Source organism: Anomaloglossus baeobatrachus, chromosome 1 (genome assembly GCF_048569485.1).
Source record: "Anomaloglossus baeobatrachus isolate aAnoBae1 chromosome 1, aAnoBae1.hap1, whole genome shotgun sequence".
In the NCBI taxonomy this organism is placed as follows: Eukaryota; Metazoa; Chordata; class Amphibia; order Anura; family Aromobatidae; genus Anomaloglossus; species Anomaloglossus baeobatrachus.
Genome location: NC_134353.1, coordinates 265,424,512 through 265,444,115, shown reverse-complemented (window position 1 = coordinate 265,444,115; position 19,604 = coordinate 265,424,512). Strand labels below are relative to the sequence as shown.

At 46.9% G+C, this 19,604-nt stretch overlaps 1 protein-coding gene across 2 annotated transcripts in view; it reads right to left on the bottom strand.

The window, feature by feature from the left end:
• ANK2 (ankyrin 2) overlaps positions 1–19,604 on the bottom strand; it is an 812,025-nt gene that overhangs the window by 635,855 nt on the left and 156,566 nt on the right. The window contains exon 2 of one of the 2 annotated variants that reach the window (XM_075349661.1): positions 3,254–3,311. The exons of the other annotated variant lie outside the window; for it this stretch is intronic. Coding sequence (XP_075205776.1) covers positions 3,254–3,265 — 12 coding nt within the window. The 5' untranslated portion in view covers positions 3,266–3,311. The remainder of the gene's footprint in view (positions 1–3,253; positions 3,312–19,604) is intronic. 2 annotated transcript variants of the gene reach the window in all.

The window sequence follows — 19,604 nt, the reverse complement described above, 5'->3', positions numbered from 1 at the left end:
GAGCTTTTCCGGTATGGTTGGATAAGTGTAGCTGCTTTTGATCCGTGCCTCCTCTCTTCTTGGGGTTGACGCCCTCCTTCTTGCTATGTATAGATGACTTGTACTTCATCATCCACAAAGTGTTCTCCATCGTACTCCTGCACAGGTGCACATCTCTCTTTACTGCCGAAAGCAGAGCACAGTATTGTAGTGCGCATACGCTGGCGCTCTTTGACCTTTCCCAGCACATGTGCACTACAATACTTTTGATCTCAGTAAGGCAGAGAGAAGTGCGTCTATGCAGGAGTGCGATGAAGAAAAATTAGTTGATGACAAAGGACAAGTCATTGACACAAAACAAGGAGGACAGCAATTCTAAGAGAGGAGGCGCTGGATCAAGACCACAGATGCCCATCAGACTGACCGGCCCGTAGATGAGTATAACAAAAGTTCTTTTTTGAGTTATGTACAGTGTATTGGGGACATACAGTATATCACAAAAGTAAGTACACTCACATTTTTGCAGATATTTTATTATATTTTTTCAGGGGAATACACTGAAGATATGACACTTTCATACAATGTAAAGCAGTCAGTGTCCAGTCTGTATAAGGGTACTTTTCCAGTTGCGTACAGCTTCCGGTGCAAGAGCATCGGAAGCTATATGCTAATGAAACTCTGCTGTGAGCGTCAGCCGAGGGTCATGCAACTGTGATGCGATCTTGCGATATCACAGCTGCGGAAAAGAGGGAGGGAGCACTTTCTCCCCATTTCCTCTGCTGTCTGTCTCTTCATATATTGCACTGTACTTGGATTACATGCGAGTGCAGTGCGATGTTTCATACGCTCCCATAGGCTTGCATGGGGGTGTGTGAGCCGAGACTCGCTACGATTCATTCCGCATGCTGCGGTGGCATGAGAAATCAATCACAGATGGATGTGTGAGGCTTCAGTCTCCAAAGGGTACTGCACCTCACCAGATACGGAGGAGGTCATTGCCAGGAAAACCACCACAATCCACCAAAACACACAGTTAGATGCCCTCTCACTGGGACTGGGTTAGGGTATAGACATTGGAGGATGGCCATCACTAATGTAGTGGACCCTCTGCTCACTAGTTCAGGAACCCGGCAGGGGGGGGAGCTAGACACCGGGGAGCAAGGCAACACACACACACTTACAGGAGTTTAGTCCAGGACAGGAAACAAGTGAGACTCAGGAGAACACAGTCGCTGAGGGGAGAGCTGATAGCTCCCTCAGGGCCGGTGCCAACCTCAGTGTGCAGAGCCCTAGACTGGTTAGTTCACAATTAGATGCTGCTTATTTATAGTAAAATTCTACTACTTTCAACATTTTTCAGCTAACAATGCCTGAGCCCAGTAGCCATTTTTTTCTCACTAGCTTCTCTGTTAAAATGTGGCTGTTCTCACTGCTAAGTGTTCTGTGAATGAATTAGAAAAGCTGCAGCATGACGCACACAACGGGGAGAGACATGGAAGCAGAGCTTGCATTACTTACATTATTTTGCAAGGATGGGTAAATACAGCTTTCACATTCAAGTACATACACGTAGATGGAGATTACACGAGGGGTAGCCGGAGATTAAGTCATAGAGGGATGAGGGGACTGGTCGGGAACAGCCTTGTACTTCATTCTTATTATTTTAAACAAGTCATTGTGATTACTGTATGAATAGCTCGGAGTAAATACTGGTAATGAGCTCAGTAAATTGGTGTAATAAAAAGGTTCTGGCTGACATTTTTGGAACATCCCTATGAGGTCAATAGGGCTAACTTGCAATACCAGTCATAGCCCCAGTTACTCAACACTAGGGCATTTTATTCTTCTGCATCTTATAAATACAATTTTCACAAATTATACCCTTGAATTTTGAATAAGATAGCCATACTCACAGGGCTGAACATACCAAATGCACAAATTCTGCAGCTGTTCAGGGGCCCAATGGGTTAGTGAGCCCAGGGGCACCTAAAAAGCATTTAAAGGGAACCTGTCTCCTACTCACCTGTGGGGCGGTCCGCTCTGATGGACGTCGCTAATCTTGACCTGGCGCCTCCTCTACCTTTGCGATCGCTGTCCTCTTTCCTACTTCATGTGGATGATGTGTCCTACGTCATCCACACAGTGTCCTCCTGCGCACGCGCACTTCTGTCTGCCATGCTGAGGGCAGAGGAAAGAACTGTAATGTGCAGATGCGGGGAAAGGTCAAAGAATGCCTGTGCATGTGCACTAAAATACTTTGCTGTGACCTCAGCATGGCAGAGAGTAGTGCGCGTGCACAGGAGGGCACTGTGTGGATGATGTAGGATGCATCATCTACATGAAGCAATACGGTGACTGCAAGGAAAGAGGAGGTGTCGTACCACAGGCCAGTGATGCTCATCGGACCGGATTAGACTGCCCCACAGGGAAGTAAATGACAGGTTCCCTTTTAAAAAGGTTATGCACTACTTGAACAACCCCCATCTCATTCCCCTTGTTTGCCCCCAGAAAACTAACAAAGCCTTTACTCGGCGAGTTTCCAGTGATGTCGGAACTCGCGTTCCCGAGGTCAATGTGACATTGTTATGACACAAGAGCCACAAGCCTAATCAGCGCCGGCTTCCTTCTTTTTGCATTTGGATGGTTAAGTAGTTAATAGGAAGTGAGTGGAAGCCGCAGCTTTTACTTCCTGTTAACTACTTAAAAATCTAAAGGTGGGGAGAAGGAAGCCGGTGCTGATTGGTCTAGGGGTTCGCATGTCATAAAAATGTCACTTGGGCCTTGGGATAGCGAGTTCCGACATTGCTGAAACTTGTGCCGGCATCGGAGGTGAGTATAGGCTTTGTTCTTTTTATTGGGGCAAGCATGGGAAATGAGAATGGGTTGGCCAAATAGTGGACAATCCCTTTAATAGTTTCCGCTTCCTAATATACTGCATGTGAGGGCCATGCCACTATTAATTAATTGTTACAGAGGCATTATGATGCTCAATAAAAAAGGTTTAAGAGAGGACAGGTCCCTTATACAATTCACACACAGGCATCCCCTGCTGTGTTCCCCCCTACATGACCTTCTTACAGATGTTGGCCAAGCGCTCGTTCAGATGATGACTGAAATCTGCAGCATGATCATTCTTGTGTGGAATCCTCAAAGATTTTCACCACAAGTTTCCCTATTTACAAAATAATAGAAGGCAGATTTTCCTGTACATGAGCTGCAGAAGATATCCGCCACTTCTGGACTAACGTTAATGAAATGAAATATGCTGAAATACCTTGTGCAGCATTGTGATCGTACACACTATATCTTCATATCTCTTAGCAGCTACTTACCTAAAAAAAGAAGAAAAACAGTATTAATAAGACAATAACATACTGAATGTTCACACCTCATAGTGTTTGTAGACTGTTAATGAAGCTTAATAATTGTATACTTGTACAACAGTCTAATTTGCTGTATATTCACTGAATGAGATACTAGTCGGAAAGCCGGGTCTCCGGCGGCTTCTCCCACCAGCTACCTTTGAGTAACAGGTCTCTTCCTAAGTGTATGTAGAGAGAGACGAACCTATTACTCAAGGGCTCACTCCGGTTCAGTCCCTGGCAGATTTTTAGGCCGGCTTCACACTTGCGATTAACTCGCACGAGTGCAATGCGTACAATTCTCGCATTGCACTCGGACCCATGTTAATCAATGAGGCAGCTCCCATCTGCTATTTTTTTCTCAGTCCAAATCGGACTGTGAAAAAAATCGCAGCATGCTGCGTTTTGGTGAGTTTCTCGCACGAGTCTATTCAATGCAAGTCTATGGGTGCGTGAAAAAAAACAGATGTCACACGGACGGCACACGGACCATCCTAGTGACATGCGTTTTTCTCAATAGATTTCTAGCAAGTAGCAGAGAATAATGTAAATGCTCCTGTACATAACAGTACATGAATAGCAGCTGCTGAGGGTAAAAACTGATTGCATACTGACAGCATACTGACAGCACACTGATGAAATGTGAACTAAAATCGTCCGACTTTCTGGCATGAGAATTGGACCGATTTTACACTCGCAAGTGTGATTCCAGCCTTAAAGTAAGTTTTTCTCTAAAGAGCTGCAGCATTTCAGAATCAAACATACATATCTTACATCATATCTCCAGTGTCTGAAACTTGCTGCATGGTTCAGTCTGCATATATCAGCTGTCAGTTACCCTTTAAAGGGATATTCCCATCACCAAGATCCATTCCCAATATGTAGTAGGTATAATAATAATAATTTTAGCAAATAACTCCAATTAGAAATGTAGTCTAGTTCTTGTGAGATAGCCATATCTCTTACCTCATCTGCAGGGCATGCAATCTAGCGACATAGCTAAGCAGGAGAATTATATTACATTTCTAATTTGAGGTATTTGCTAATATTGTTATTATTATTATTATTATTATAGCACCTAATACATATTAGGATAGGATCTTGGAACTGGGAATGCACCTTTAAGCTCATAGAGGATATGGTTCAATAGAAGAGGAACCACTAAGGCCTTCTTCACACATCCATGTGTTTGGTATGTGTGACATCCATTTTCACAAGTTCCGGAGACTCTGACTCACGTAGACCCATTAAAACGGGTGCGTGTCTGTGTGGAGCACACGTGTGTCCATGTGCTCCACACAGCGACATGTCCGTATTTTGCCGGCAACACGGGTGTCACACAGACTGCATACTGATATGATCCATATGACATCAGTGTGACACGTACCAGAGAAAACACAGGTCAAGTAAAAATAATTAATTTTTATACTTGTCTCGGCGCTGCTCTTGCTTCCGGGTCCCGCTCATTAAGCTCCTGCAAATTCACTGCACTCACCAGGGACCCGGAAGTAACAGTAGCGCAGGAGACAGGTAAGTATACCAGCTCATGCTGTCCGTGTACTATTCGGAAGTCACTAAAATAGCACAGGGACAGCACATGGAATGGAACACACACATACACACCTTCCCCAGGGACCGTGCCAAACATTCGTGTTTTGAACGGGTGTGTGAAGGAGTCCTAGTACTTAATGACTCTATGACAGGAGAACTCCCCTATATGATGAGCACACACCTTAATAGGGAAAATGGAATGGGGCTGCCTCAAAGAGACAGAGAACAGCTTTGAAAATGCTGATGCTGATTTTATCTTCTTGCAATCTACATCTGTTTTTGGGGGGTTTTTTCACTTTCATTTTTCAATTCCATCTTCCTATGCCATGATATATTTATTTTTTGCTGATGGGTGTATAATGGCTTGTTTTATGCATGACTAGTTCTAGTTTTGAAGGCCACAATCCATTTTCCCATATATAATGGAGTAGTACTCAATTCGACCTACGCCTGTTTCATATACAGCCATTCTCCTGATTTGTGCACTACATCCATAAGGAAGAAAATTTAGATGTTTATTTCGATCGTCTTGCTTGGAATCTATTTTTACTTTACGGGCATTCGGTCAATTAAAGACATTGGATTGTGAAGGTGTTGTGCGAAGCCTTTAGGTTTCGTGTGTGTGCCAACCTGACAGAAAAAGCTGTGGCACAAAAGGGGAGGCTATTTTTTTGAATAGTAAAAGCTCATTTATTAAAATATTTTTAGCATTCAGAGAATGACCTTTACAATCTTGGCGTATTGCTTGGATTAAGAATACAAAAATGACCCAATCTGCCAAGTTTAGGAAGAGATCTATTAATGAGAATTGCTTCCTGATGGTGTTTTGAGCACCAGAAGAAACATTTAAAATAGACAGAAGGAGGTCAGTGCTCGGGAATGCGAAATCTGATTATTACACGAGATATGCAGAGAGGGAAAATCAAGGAAAGGCCATGAGCAATGAGAACATAACACATGCAGAAATGGAAATGCAGATGTAGCTCGAGGGAGGAGAGCACTTATAATAACATGATCTACTCATCTGGGGAAAATAAGTTATATCTAGGTAAAGACAATACTAGAAGAGGATAATAAACAACAGGTTATATCTGCCACACCACATGATGGCAGAGCCCCCTCCTATTCATTTTATAAAGACATTGCCCACTCCGCACTAAATCCTTAAAGGGTTTTTTTCAACTTGAAAAATATACAGTGTGTCTACCGCCATTAACTTGAGAACGGTAAAAGCTATAGGCATAGAAGTGGTGTCTAGGTTTAGTAAAGTAGCCATGTGCTACGCAATGAAACCACCTGTAGCGCCACCTGGTGGAAAACAATGGAGTTAGCATTTTTATCTCGAAAACAGAACGAGATAGAGAAAAAAAGTGAATTACAAAGTTGTAAGGCATCATCAATTCAATACGAATCGACACCTTGCATACAGAAATGCTATGATTAGAACGTGTAAAACTCACAAGGCTGCGGACGTGAAGCAATACCGCATGGAGACCTTCCTACAAGTCATTGGGTATGGTGGCTGCGTGGAGTGGCCTCCATGCTCACCTGACCTGACCCCATTGGACTTCTTTCTGTGAGGTCACATCAAACAGTAGGTGTATGCAACCCCTCCACCAACACTGCAGAACCTACGACGACGTATGACAGATGGTTGTGCAAACGTGTCACCTACCATATTGCACGATGTGCAGCAAGATACAGTATGCTGTCCAGAGTCCAGATGTGCATTGCAGCTGACCGGTGGCCACTTTGAGCATCAAAGTTAAATGAGCGCCATATGCGTGACCAGCATTCAATGTTTTGGAGGGGGGGGGGGGGTCATGGGTTTCATATCATAGCATTTCTGTATGCAAGGTGTCGATTCGTATTGAATTGATGATGCTCTACAATTTTTTAATTCACTTTGTCTATCTCGTTCCGTTTTCGAGATAAAAATGCTAACTCTGTTGTTTTCCACCAGGTGGCGCTATAGGTGGTTTCATTGCGTAGCGCATGGCTTCTTTACTATACCTAGACACCACTTCTATGCCTATAGCTGCCGTCATTCTCAAGTTAATGGCAGTGGACAGGATATGGGTGGACACACTGCATATTTTTAGCCTTGGATTCGTTATAAATAACAAACGTAGGCATACTCACCTTAGAGACCCAGAATTTCCAGCATAGTCTGCTCTGGAGGTCTCCAGAGGTTCCAGAAGTAGTGTCTACCCCATTTGGAAGTCACAGCACTGCTGCAGTCTATGATTGGCTGCAGCAGTTAGGTGACTAGAAGACTGTATCATTAGAGAATTATTCTATTCTTGTAGTCACGTGGCCTCTAGAGCGGCCTATGCTAAATCTGCTGGGTGAGTATGCCTTTGTTTGTTATTTTTACTCAATTCATGCCTGAAAAAATTATTTTTGCTGTCAGATAACCCCATTAATCTTTAAAAATGTAACAAATTCTTGTAATGTATCTAACATTTTTTTAATCCTTTAAAAATTCAATTTACTACTGCACTCTTCAACTTAAGCCTCCTGGTTATATATACAAAAACTTGCGAACGAGGGGGGGGGTATTTACCATGTTTTTTTGGAGTAAGAATTACTGCACCACAATTGTGAAAAAAGTATACAGTTTTTATTATTACAAAAAATACTGGAAATCACATGTGATTGCAGTTAGTGATTAGACATACATAATTAAAATCCAATTAAATGAGACAGAGAAAAGGTCACAGGGAGGGAGACACGCTACCCCTTAATTTCTGTGCGGGGAACAGGATAGTTAGATTAATTCCAGATGGCCATATAAATAACCAGAGAAACATAGGTATATCCCCTAAGATAGTAGAGTAATAGAGTGCTTATACATGAAAAGTAACCAACAGGATAAGGTCCAAATCAGGGCCTGAACACAATAGTATGTAACACCACCAGCGAGTACATGGCATAATCGCAAATAAAGAGAAAAAAAAAAATCATACAAATGGTGGAGATTGGCACCTGAAGGACCTACCTGTGGTATGTATAGCACCCAAGGAGGGGAGTTTGTCAGCCTCACATGTGGACCCGGTCCCGACACGTGTTTCGCAGGTGCTTCAACGGGAGACCGTGACCAGCAGTGTACCAGCGGTGTATAAATAGGGATAAGGGGCGGGAATTAGCTGTGATAATCACCGCTGTGTCCAGACTCAGCTGAGCACCCTTAACACACCAAGAGCCAGCACTCGATATGACCTCCGGGTTCCAGGAAATCCTCCCGGTGACGTCATACCCAGAAGCCATAGCGCCGAGGCCGGGTTGGAGTGAGCACGCTCAGGAGTCTGTGACAACCTCCTGGTTATATAGATACATAGGTTGAAAAAAAGACCCAGGTTCATCTAAGTCAATCTTATAAAAAGATAAGTAACATTATAAATACATTACATTATTTATACTGCCGTAATCCTGAGTTACAGCTTGCATTATAGCCAGAGCTGCACTCACAATTCAGCTGGCTCAAAGGCTGCACAGAGCTGTCTGTAGGTACTTGTTTTCTGGGAAATCTTATCTTTATACTAGACATTCAGTAATCAGTATAAAAAACAAAACAAAACCCATATGATAATAGAAACTTCAGTAAGTTTTCTGTGGCTTTGTTGCCTATAATAACCAATCAGATTCATATTATTTATGAAGTATCAGTGAACATGAATTTATTGAAATATCATGAATAAGAGCCTGGCTCCATCATGACAAGAATCCATATTTTACTCAAAAAATGCCTCATGATGTCAGAGAAAACATACAGAACAGGTGCCGGGACCAAAGTGACTAAAAATATTTGTCATGGAGGGTTGGTCCTGCCAACTGATTACCACCCAGGTTTGCTGGCCTGATGGGTCTCTTCCATACACCCTTAGGCCTGTGCCACACTCACATTAAAATAACGCACGTGCTGCTAGACACGTATTTTCCCTGCGCGTTGCGTGAAGTACGTGTCTCCGGTACGTGCGGTCCACGTGTGTTCTCCGTGTGCTATCCGCGATAACACACGGAGAACCGGTAATTTACATACTCACGTGGTCCTCGCTGCTGTCCAGGGTTCTGATCTTCGGCTCCAGCCCGGCCCACTCCCCGCTGATGCTGCTTCCGGCCGAGCGGAGGGGCGGAGATCAGCGCCCGTGACAGCACGCCCACCTCCATAACACGCTCATAACGAGCAGCGGCCGGCAGCAACTGTTTGCAGCGGAAGATTCTGCAGGGCTGGTGGAGGTGAGTATGTGCTTTTTTATTTTAAAATAATGACACGTGTTTCTCCGGCGCGTGTCACACGGGACCGCATCCACACTACATCCGTGTGTTACGGGTGCGGGCCATGTGACACCCGTGCTGCCGGAGAATACGTGGACATGTCAGCGTGCGAAACACACGGACACACGTAAGTCCGTTCCAAAATACTTACGTGTGTTCAAACAGTTATGAAATCATATGTCCACGTGTGCACATGCCTCCGGTACGTGAAAAAACTGCCAAACACGTACCGGAGCGCGTGAGTGTGGCACAGGCCTTAGGAAGACACCTGTCAGTCCAGCAGAGCCGTTGTGGATTTCATGTGGCATGTAAAAAAAAGACCTGATTTATTTTAATGTTATAACTAGGGATGATCGAATACCTCAAATATTCGGCTTCGCTAATATTTTCCGGATAGGTCGCTGCTATTCGACTATTTGCGAATATTCCATGCTCAATGTAAGTCTATGAGAAACCCGAATAACAACTATTCGGAACTATTCAGGCTTCCCATAGACTTACATTGCGCATCGAATATTCGCATAGCGGTGACCTATTTGTAAAATATTTGCGAAGCCGAATATTTGAGGTATTCGATCATCCCTAGTTATAACATATCCAATATGGACTGAATCTGAATCTGGACTGGATATGGACCAGGATGCAAGAATTCCTATACAATTGGACATCTATAACCACATAATATGCAGAAACAAGTGTTCTGGGCGGCACACAATCCAAGGTGCACGTGTCCGAGGAACGCATCCACAGTATATAACTTGAATAAAGGACTGACACTCCAAATCTTCTAAAGTTTATGAGGATTTATTCCATATAAGCAAAATCCAGGCGTAAATTACGCATTTGAGCTATTAGTGAGAGCCTTTTTGAAACACATCTATAGATCAAGTGAATACACACTGTGAGGTATCAACCGGCTGTATTACAAAGGGCCGGTATGTTTTGCAGAAGCGTGGGTGCTCTGCAATGTGAAGCTGGCTGGGACCTGTGGTTCCACAGGATTGCATTACATGTAGAGCCATGGAAGGGTGTGTGATGCTGATTACACACTCCTTACCACCTGTGGGTGTGGCTCCAGGGGTTAAAGCAATCCTGTCTCTGAACCTGGGAGAAGTGTGTCTAGGGCAGTCTAGAGAGAGGCTGGCTCTAGATGTCCAGTGTGGACTGGAAACAAGTTAGAGCAGAGCCAGGAGCTCTGGGTGTTTCAGCCTGCATGGAGGCTGATCACAAGGCTCTGATATAGAGTCTGAGGTGAGTGCGGCCAAGCCAGGCCAGGGCTGTAGGGCCGAATCTCTCCTGGAGGAGAGACAGACAGGGGTCTGCAGAGGGCCCTGGGTGCTGGAAGGAACCTTGGCTAGAGTTGTACGCTGGCAGGAGCCAGAGAGTGGGGAAGTTGCTAAACTTCCATTATGGACTTATTGTTTATGTTTGAGGGCAGTTTATGCTGAGTGTTTTTAATAAACTGCCAGAATTTCTATGAAGAGACTGTGTACGTGTGTTGCTGAAGCTACCTCACACCGCTGCAAGCGAGTGAAACCCCCACGTTGCAGGGCGCAACGTTACATATGGTGTCTCGAATGCGGGCATGCGGTCTGGTTGCTAGGGGCAACGCAGCCTGGTTGCTAGGGGCAACGGCCTAGGACATATTCCTGTGGATACGGACTGCTTGCGGTGGGTCGGCGGGTCCACGAAAATTTTTTGAAGCGGTTTGCGGTGGATCGGCGGGTCCACGAAAATTGTCTGCACACTCAAGCAGCTGGCGGTGGATCGGCGGGTCCACGAACAGGGACAGCGCTCTCAAGCACCTGGTGGTGAATCAGCCGGTCGTTGGGGACCCGTGCTGCAGTGGCGAGAGTCCAGCGACTGGAGGTTCCAGGCCAGCCGGAATTGCAAGGCCCTGCTTGGTGAGCAGTGATACACCACAGGCTGAAGATCCTGGTTGTACGGGCGGTACAACCCGGAAAGGTTAGTGGTTCTCTAACCCCCCCCCTGTCTTTGACCACCGGGTATTACCCATTGGAGCGCCCCTCCTGTTCCTCTTTTCGTTGCAGCATGGAGGAGCTCCTGAACCAGCTGCTGCAGAGCCAGCAGCACCAACGGCATGTGCCTGGAGGTCCAGTGACAGCAGTGGGGGCTAAAAGCCAAAAAGAGGGAATGGTCCCTGCGGACGCTGTGGAGGAGCTGTACCAGTTCCTGGTCCAGGGACAGCAGAAGCTGTCAGTGTGTAGCGATGTCGCAGCCATGGACCAGTTTGAGCGTACCCTTCGGGGGCCAGTATGGACACTGGGTGCCCAGGGAGACAAGGGCAAACTGTGTGAACTGGGGGCTAAGGACATTGCATGGAAACCGCAAAAGGGGGCGGAGTCCCATAAGGGGGTGGAGTCCCATAAAGGGGTGGTTGCCCATAAGGGGGTGGAGTCCCATAAAGGGGTGGTTGCCCATAAGGGGATGGAGTCCCAGAAAGCGGTGGTCCCCCAAAAGGGTGCGGAGCATCCCAAATCCAAGGGTGAAGTGGCACAGATGGACTGTAGCCAGGGACAACAGTGTTCATGCCACAAGTGTCCTGTTTGTAATATAGACCACCCATCCGACGAGAAGCCACGCCTGTGTTCTGTGGAAGTGGATGGGGAATCTGTAACAGGGGTCGTAGACTCAAGGAGCTTGGTGACCCTGGTGAGGGCCACCTCTGATGTCCACTTGATTCCTGGAAGGAAGATCCACGTCGGCTGCACCCACAGTAATGAGACAGAATACCCGGTCTCCAGAGTGGTCATTAAGACAGCCTGGGACAGTGGTTCTCATGATGTTGGAGTAGTCTCAGATTTACTGCACCCAATTATTATAGGTTGGGACTCTAAATTATTTGTGCACTTGTGGAAGCAGGGGGACGTATACGGTTGCTTGTGTAAGAGCCGGAACAGCCCAAAGGAAACCCCACCACATTGGGAGGTGAAAAGGGGTCCTTGTTGTGCAGTTATGTGTGGTAAGGAGGAGATAGCACCTCCTAAAATTGACTGTCCTAAGTTAGGGGTGACCAAAGAAAATGATGGACGGACCCAACTTAGTGACATAAGGACTAAGGGAATAACCGATAGTGTGACCGTTAAAAACGGGGTAGCTCCAGAAAGGGAGGCAGATATCTGGTTAAGTGGGGACATGATAGTCCAGGATACCAGGGGGAGTGATGATGACTCCAGTAAAGACACTGACTCTAGTAAGGTGACAAACGAGTACAGTGTGGTACAGATGGGCGAGAAGGGCAAAACTTCCTCCCGACGCCGAAGACGTAATAAGCGCCGAGAGGGGGCACAGTGTAGGCCGTCTGAGGGTGCAGAGAAAGTGATATGCCTGGTTAATGAAAACATGGTGCTAGTAACACCTGCTACGGAAGAGTCAGACAGTGATATCCTGCAAAAGAAAGAGGAATCAAAGACTGAACTGACACATTGTCACGACAGAAACCAGCAGGGTGAAATTGCAGGGGAGGAACCGACCAAAGACGTAATGGCGGTGTCTCCTATAATTTCCATGCATGAAGCTGGAGGTCTGTTGGATGATAGCGCTGTACGAGATGACATCCTACAGAACAATATAGGAGAAGGAATCCAGGGCAGTGTTGGTGGAGTACAAATCCACAAAGGTCATGGTGAGCAGACTGGTAAGCTACCCAGTGGTGAAGTGATGAATGTTGAAAATGGTGCCAAGGTTCTAAGAAGAACAGAGTACCGTGCTGAAGGGCGTAACACCCTGGTAGAAGGCGATGCTGTAAATGCCCAAGAGAAGGCAGAGGGGGACACTGCAGAGACCCAAGTGGAAGTTGGAGGGAATGCAGTGAAGTCCCAAGACACAGCAGGTGCTGTAAAAGCGGAAAGAGCCTCTGAGGAAGAGGTGAAGTCTGGACATGAGGTCTCATCAGAAGCTGAGAGCCTGACTGACTCAGTGGGTAAGACCAAGATCGCAGACAAGAAGTTTGGCTCAGCTAAGAGCCTGAAACCCAAACGTTCTGAAGCTGAGATGGAAGAAGCCTCAGAAATAGTGTGTCGTAGACCAGAGAGGTCCGCAAGTGAAGACTCATTCAAGAGGATGAGCAAAGACCATCTGCAACAAGAGATACTTCTTAGGCAGGCTACTGAGAGTCGAGTAAGGGAGCTGGAGAAAGAAGTGGCTGAGCTCCGAAGTCGCTTGGCAGAGTACCAGTCCAAGTCCCAGGGAGCCTTGGAGCAGATGGAGCAGCGAGTGTCAATCCTGACCAAACATGTTGAAGCAGGGGAGGCCCAAAGAGAGCTGACTCTGGAAGCTAAACTTGACAAGCATGTGGCAGGGATGAATGAGACTTCTGTAGTCAAGTGCATGGTGGATATACCTAAGGACTTAAGAGAAGCGTGTGCCACCGAGTGCATGCATGACGAATTTAAGAGAGCTGTGGAAGCGTGTGAGGTCTACTGTACCCCAGGGGCTGAACAGTTAGTGATATTGTCCACCAGTGAAATTACTGGGCAGCGGGTGGCTATTCTAAAGGACATGCACTTCAGATGTGTTCGTATGAAGTGGCAGGTCCAACTGCAAAAGGAAGAAGCCACTAGACAGCTAGAGTATAAAAGGAAAGCGCAGAGTCTGGCGAAAGATATCGTCCAAGTACCCCAGGCTCTGGTGGGGAGAGTCATTGGAAAAAACGGACGAGTCATGCAAGACATGGTGAATAAGTCGGGATTGGTGAGATTAAGAATCCCTGCTGCTTATGAGAGCAAGATACCCAGGGTAGCTGGTATGGTTCCGTTCGTCTGTGTCGGGACTGTAGAGAGTCTTGGAAACATTCGAAGCCTTATTGAATATCGGGTACACCATGTACGTGACATGGAGCGGTTGTGGCAAGACAACCTGAAAATTAAGGAGCAGCTTCGCCAACTGTGTGGGGGACAGCAGCCGTCTTCCACCCGTTGTTCAGGGGAAAGAAGTGGAAGATGGCGTGTCGGTCCAGTAGTTCAGACGCGCGATAAAAGGAATCGCCGACAGAGTGGTAACCTACGATGTACTGTAGATAGTGGCCGCTATGAGCTTAGAGTTTCCGACAGTAGCCTTGGGGGTACTCGAGAAAGCCTAGGTTCGGACAAGACTGTAGGTTTGACTGGGGACATGTCTCTCTACTACGGTGACCCTGGGAGGGGGTCAGGGAGAGAACGGTCTGGAAATGGGACGTCCTTTAACCCTAGGTTGACCAGACAGGGTTTGGTGACAGTGTCGGGCGATGCCTCAGGGACTACTGCTCTTGGACGGCCCTCTCAACTGGTGGGGCATGGCAGCGGGGATGCCCTGTCTCGCGGCCCCAGGTCATTGGCAAGTGTTCTCCCCTACGGGTTTGAACAGAGGGGGAGGGTATGTGAGGTATCAACCGGCTGTATTACAAAGGGCCGGTATGTTTTGCAGAAGCGTGGGTGCTCTGCAATGTGAAGCTGGCTGGGACCTGTGGTTCCACAGGATTGCATTACATGTAGAGCCATGGAAGGGTGTGTGATGCTGATTACACACTCCTTACCACCTGTGGGTGTGGCTCCAGGGGTTAAAGCAATCCTGTCTCTGAACCTGGGAGAAGTGTGTCTAGGGCAGTCTAGAGAGAGGCTGGCTCTAGATGTCCAGTGTGGACTGGAAACAAGTGAGAGCAGAGCCAGGAGCTCTGGGTGTATCAGCCTGCATGGAGGCTGATCACAAGGCTCTGATATTGAGTCTGAGGTGAGTGCAGCCAGGCCAGGGCTGTAGGGCCGAATCTCTCCTGGAGGAGAGACAGACAGGGGTCTGCAGAGGGCCCTGGGTGCTGGAAGGAACCTTGGCTAGAGTTGTATGCTGGCAGGAGCCAGAGAGTGGGGAAGTTGCTAAACTTCCATTATGGACTTATTGTTTATGTTTGAGGGCAGTTTATGCTGAGTGTTTTTAATAAACTGCCAGAATTTCTATGAAGAGACTGTGTACGTGTGTTGCTGAAGCTACCTCACACCACTGCAAGCGAGTGAAACCCCCACGTTGCAGGGCGCAACGTTACAACACACATATCCATACATATGTATATATATATATATATATATATATATGTATATATATATATACAGTGGGTATGGAAAATATTCAGACCCCTTTATATTTTTCACTCTTTGTTTTATTGCAGCCATTTGGTAAATTAAAAATTTCTTTTTTTTTTCTCGATAATGTACACTCTGCACCTCAAAATAAACAGAAATGAAGAAATGTTTTCAAATTTATTAAACAAGAAAAACTGAAATATCACATGGTCAAAAGTATTCAGACCCTTTGCTTAGAGACTCATATTTAAGTCACATGCTGTCCATTTCCTTGTGATCCTCCTTGAGATGGTTCTACTCCTTCATGGGAGTCCAGCTGGGTTTAATTAAACTGATAGGACTTGATTTGGAAAGGCGCACACCTGTCTATATAAGACCTCACAGCTCACAGTCCATGTCAGACCAAATGAGAATCATGAGGTCAAAGGAACTGCCCAAGGAGCTCAGACAGAATTGTGGCAAGGCACAGATCTGGCCAAGGTTACAAAATAATTTCTGCAGTACTCAAGGTTCCTAAGAGCCTAGTGGCCTCCATAATCCTTAAATGGAAGAAGTTTGGGACCACCAGAACTCTTCCTAGACCTGGACATCCAGCCAAACTGAGCAATAGTGGTAAAAGAGCCTTGGTGATAGAGGTAAAGAAGAACCCCAAGATCACTGTGGCTGAGCTTGAGAGATACAGTAGAGAGATGGGAGAAAGTTCCACAAAATCAACTATCACTGCAGCCCTCCCCCAGTCGGGTCTTTATGCACGCGCCGGTGACGTATCTGCGCAGGCGCAAGATCATGGTCGGGTACGAGGATAACGCTGCTGTCTTGCACAGCGCCGACCATGATCTCGCGCCTGCACAGATACATCACCGGCGCACGCGAGGTAAACTGTTTTTATGTTCGACCCGCGATAGGGGCAGAGATAACTGCACCTGCGTGAGACTTGGACAGCAATGTGGGATGATGACGGCGGCGCCATCCTTGTCAATCATGACAGGAGGACGGTGAACAAGGCGACAAGGAGGGACAGGAGCCGAAATAGAGCTCGCCCATCTGTCCAACATAGCTCATTAGCATACAACACAGTGGTATTTTATAAATTTCTTTTTCGGGTCTGCAAGGTGGGATCAGCAACAAGGTGCACCTTCATAGAATGCAGCACAGCAGCTGCAGAAGGTGACATTTTTTGTTTAATAGTCAAACTGGGGACAGGTTCCCTTTAAAAAGACACGGTTGTTCCACAAAAGCAGGAATCGAGGGTCTAAATACCAGAGGGACCACTATAGGCAAATTAAATATTATTAAATATCCATCAATAAATAAAGTATAATTAAAAATCCATCAAACCACAAAAAAATAAAATGTTAGAAAAAGAATTAAGTACAGTGCATTTCCGTTATTAAGGTTCCAATAACGGGAGCAGAGTGACAGCCGCGCCTGTGATCGGTGAGTATGAAGGCTTAGAGAGAGAGACTGTGACTATGTAATGTGCACAAAATGGCAGCGGCCAACCAATCACAGTAATGCTGCAGCCAAGATGGCTGCGGCATTACTGTGATTGGTTAAGAAGTCCAACATGTTTAGTGGCTGCAAATCAGGTGCCAAACATGCTGGGCAGGACATCCGAATATAGCAAGGCGAATACACCATTACTCGCTATATAAAGAATAGCCCAAATACCGTACTATTCTGCAAATAGTATCAAATACATTCACTTATTACTAGATATTATTAATTTTTTTTGTTAGAGCATCTGTACCTACAAACTGTTGTTTCAATTTTAAAGGGGTTGGTCACTTTACCTTTTATTTTATCAAATGTGATGGAAACACAAATCTGTGTCACCAATTTATACGTATTACAGTTTCTATAACTTAATGGAGCATAGTTCACATGTTAGCGCAGTCTTGCTAAGAGAATGGGCAGCTCTCTTAATCTCAAAGTGGCCATAGATTAGCAACATGTGACCAGACCTGGTCCATCACAAAATTATTTCCCCAACGGATATGATAAAGGAAGTGCGTGTAGAGTGTTACGGGGCAGTAGTCGTGGGAAAGGGGTTGACTCTGGATACTCTGGAATGTTACATGAAATGCCTGGTCCTGGCTGGGTGTGTGGACTTGTGTCTATGACTCCTACACACAAGGAGACCAACAGTTCTTTTCAAACAACACTTTCCTTGATGGTTCAATCTTTTCAATAATTTCATACTCCAGATAGTGGGCACATATCTTCCAGCACAACCCAGTCCTGCATTACAGCACAGTTTGTGATTGTCACCTGCCATTCCTGCAGGCTCACGTCCAGTCTCCTTAAGGGTCCCATCATGACCAGAGTAAAGCTTTGCACTCAGGTCGTTGACTAAGTTCACACACCAGTTAAGGTTAACGCGGTAACTTGATGGTCAAGGGGCCTGGCCTGTTACACCTCGTGGCTCTCCTGTTGCAAGGAATGAGGTGGTCCCCCATTCCTTGTCTGTCGCAAGCCCTCCTGCTCAGCAGCACCAAAGGTCTGGGAGACTGCGCAGTCTGCAGGAGTAGCCTCATTGGAGACGCAGCAGAAGGGTGACACCTAGTGGTTCTCCCCTTGCAAGGAATGGAGTGGTCTCCCATCCCTTGTCTGCCACGAGCCCTCCTGCTCAGTATCACAGAGGGTCGGGGAGGTTGCGCAGTGTGCAAAGGATGGATGCTCAGGGAAGCAGCAAAACTTCCCTTATCTCTGCACATTGTGAAACCGAGGATCCCGCCTTTATGACCCAGAGGCAGGAAGATGAGTATGTGCCCCACGTGACGTCTTCTGATTTGCTCACTGATATCACACGGCCCGATAACGAGGCTGGTGGTGTGCTGAATCTTGACTGGCCGGGCCAAGACGTCACGAATCCTGATTGGGTCACGTCCATCTCGCGCCCGCCCTTGGGTGGAGCTACACCTCCTTAAAAGCTCCCCCTGCCATCATGGTGGCGGGTGACTGTCCTTCTATGTTTGGATGTCTGGCAGCGTGCTGCCACGCCACTGCTCAGGCATTATTGTCTTTTGTGGGCTTTGCCCTTGCTGCTCAGGCAGCACCTGGTTTGCAGGCCGTGTTCCTGCCTTGCTGCTCCGGCAGTATCTCCTTCAACAGGCCGTGTTCCTGTCCCAGGTGAGCTTCTCGAGTCTCCACCGGACTCACCTGGTTATTGAAAGCACACGTGCGTGGGCACCTCTGTGCTACCCTCGTGCCATATCCTGTGACTCCCGCTGGCACACATGCGTAGGCACCTCTGTGCGTCCCCGTGCAACAGGTAGACCGATTGAGAAGCCCCGAGCCATACAACCCTCACGGGTTAGGGCGGACCTGTGTACATAGATCGTCTGTGACATTCCAGACGATCACTAGTAGCAACCCGCTCACTCTTTCCTGACCATAGCAGCGGTCCCTTACACCGCACAGTGGACCTTGACCGGCGGAAGCTGTCCATTTGCCATCTTGGCACGCTTCCCCGGGTCCCCCTCGTAACACTGGCCACTACAGCCCTTTCCTCCAGCTCCTATTGTCTGAGGCTAGTCTGTTAAAGAATCAGTCTCTCATTACAATGCTGTTCACACTCTGTCTCTGTCAGCACTCAAAGTTCACTCTCTCGACTGCTGTGTCCTCTCTCCTTCTTCTCTTATTGCCAAAAACCTCTCACTGAATGCAACCTTCACAACCAACCAGCCATAAGTCTGTCACTCTTGTTCACTAGGTCTTCACACCATAAACTAATTCTTCTAAAATGAACCGTCACTTTTCCTTTCACGTTATCCTTCCCCTGGTGGGCTAGACCCAAAACTTAAAGAGAACCTGTCAGGTGCAATATGTGTGTCGCCCAGGGAAAGGGGTACTCGGTCCCGGGCGGTTTACTACTGGGGAATGTGAGCTCAGGAGATGTATGATGGAGTAATAAGGGAGACCACACCATGGGTTGTAATTAACAGTTTCTACTCATTCTTGACCCTCAGACGGCTGGTTCAGGTCCCTGTAGTTTCAGTGCCAGTTGATGACTCGGTTGCTCTGTCCCCGGCACTCTCAGTGTGGTTGTGTTCCCGTAGCGTGGAGCATTTGGGGCCCGACTGTCCCTTTTGTGTTGCAGTCTCCTTGTTCGTACAGCGGGCAGTGTGGACCCTGTAGGGCTGGTCTGTGTCTCGAACCCTGATCCTTGCTTTACTGCTGGTGCCCCCGGATCTGTGGGTCAGTGACGTCCGTGGAGGTCACCTCACTGTGCAGGTATTTGCCAGACCATATAAAACTGACGTCTGACCTAGGGCCCTGTGCTCTGGTCCCAGCGGTATTCGGGTGTACCTGCCCTGGTGACCACTTTCCTGTGTCCCCGGGTCACTGTTACAAGCTCTCA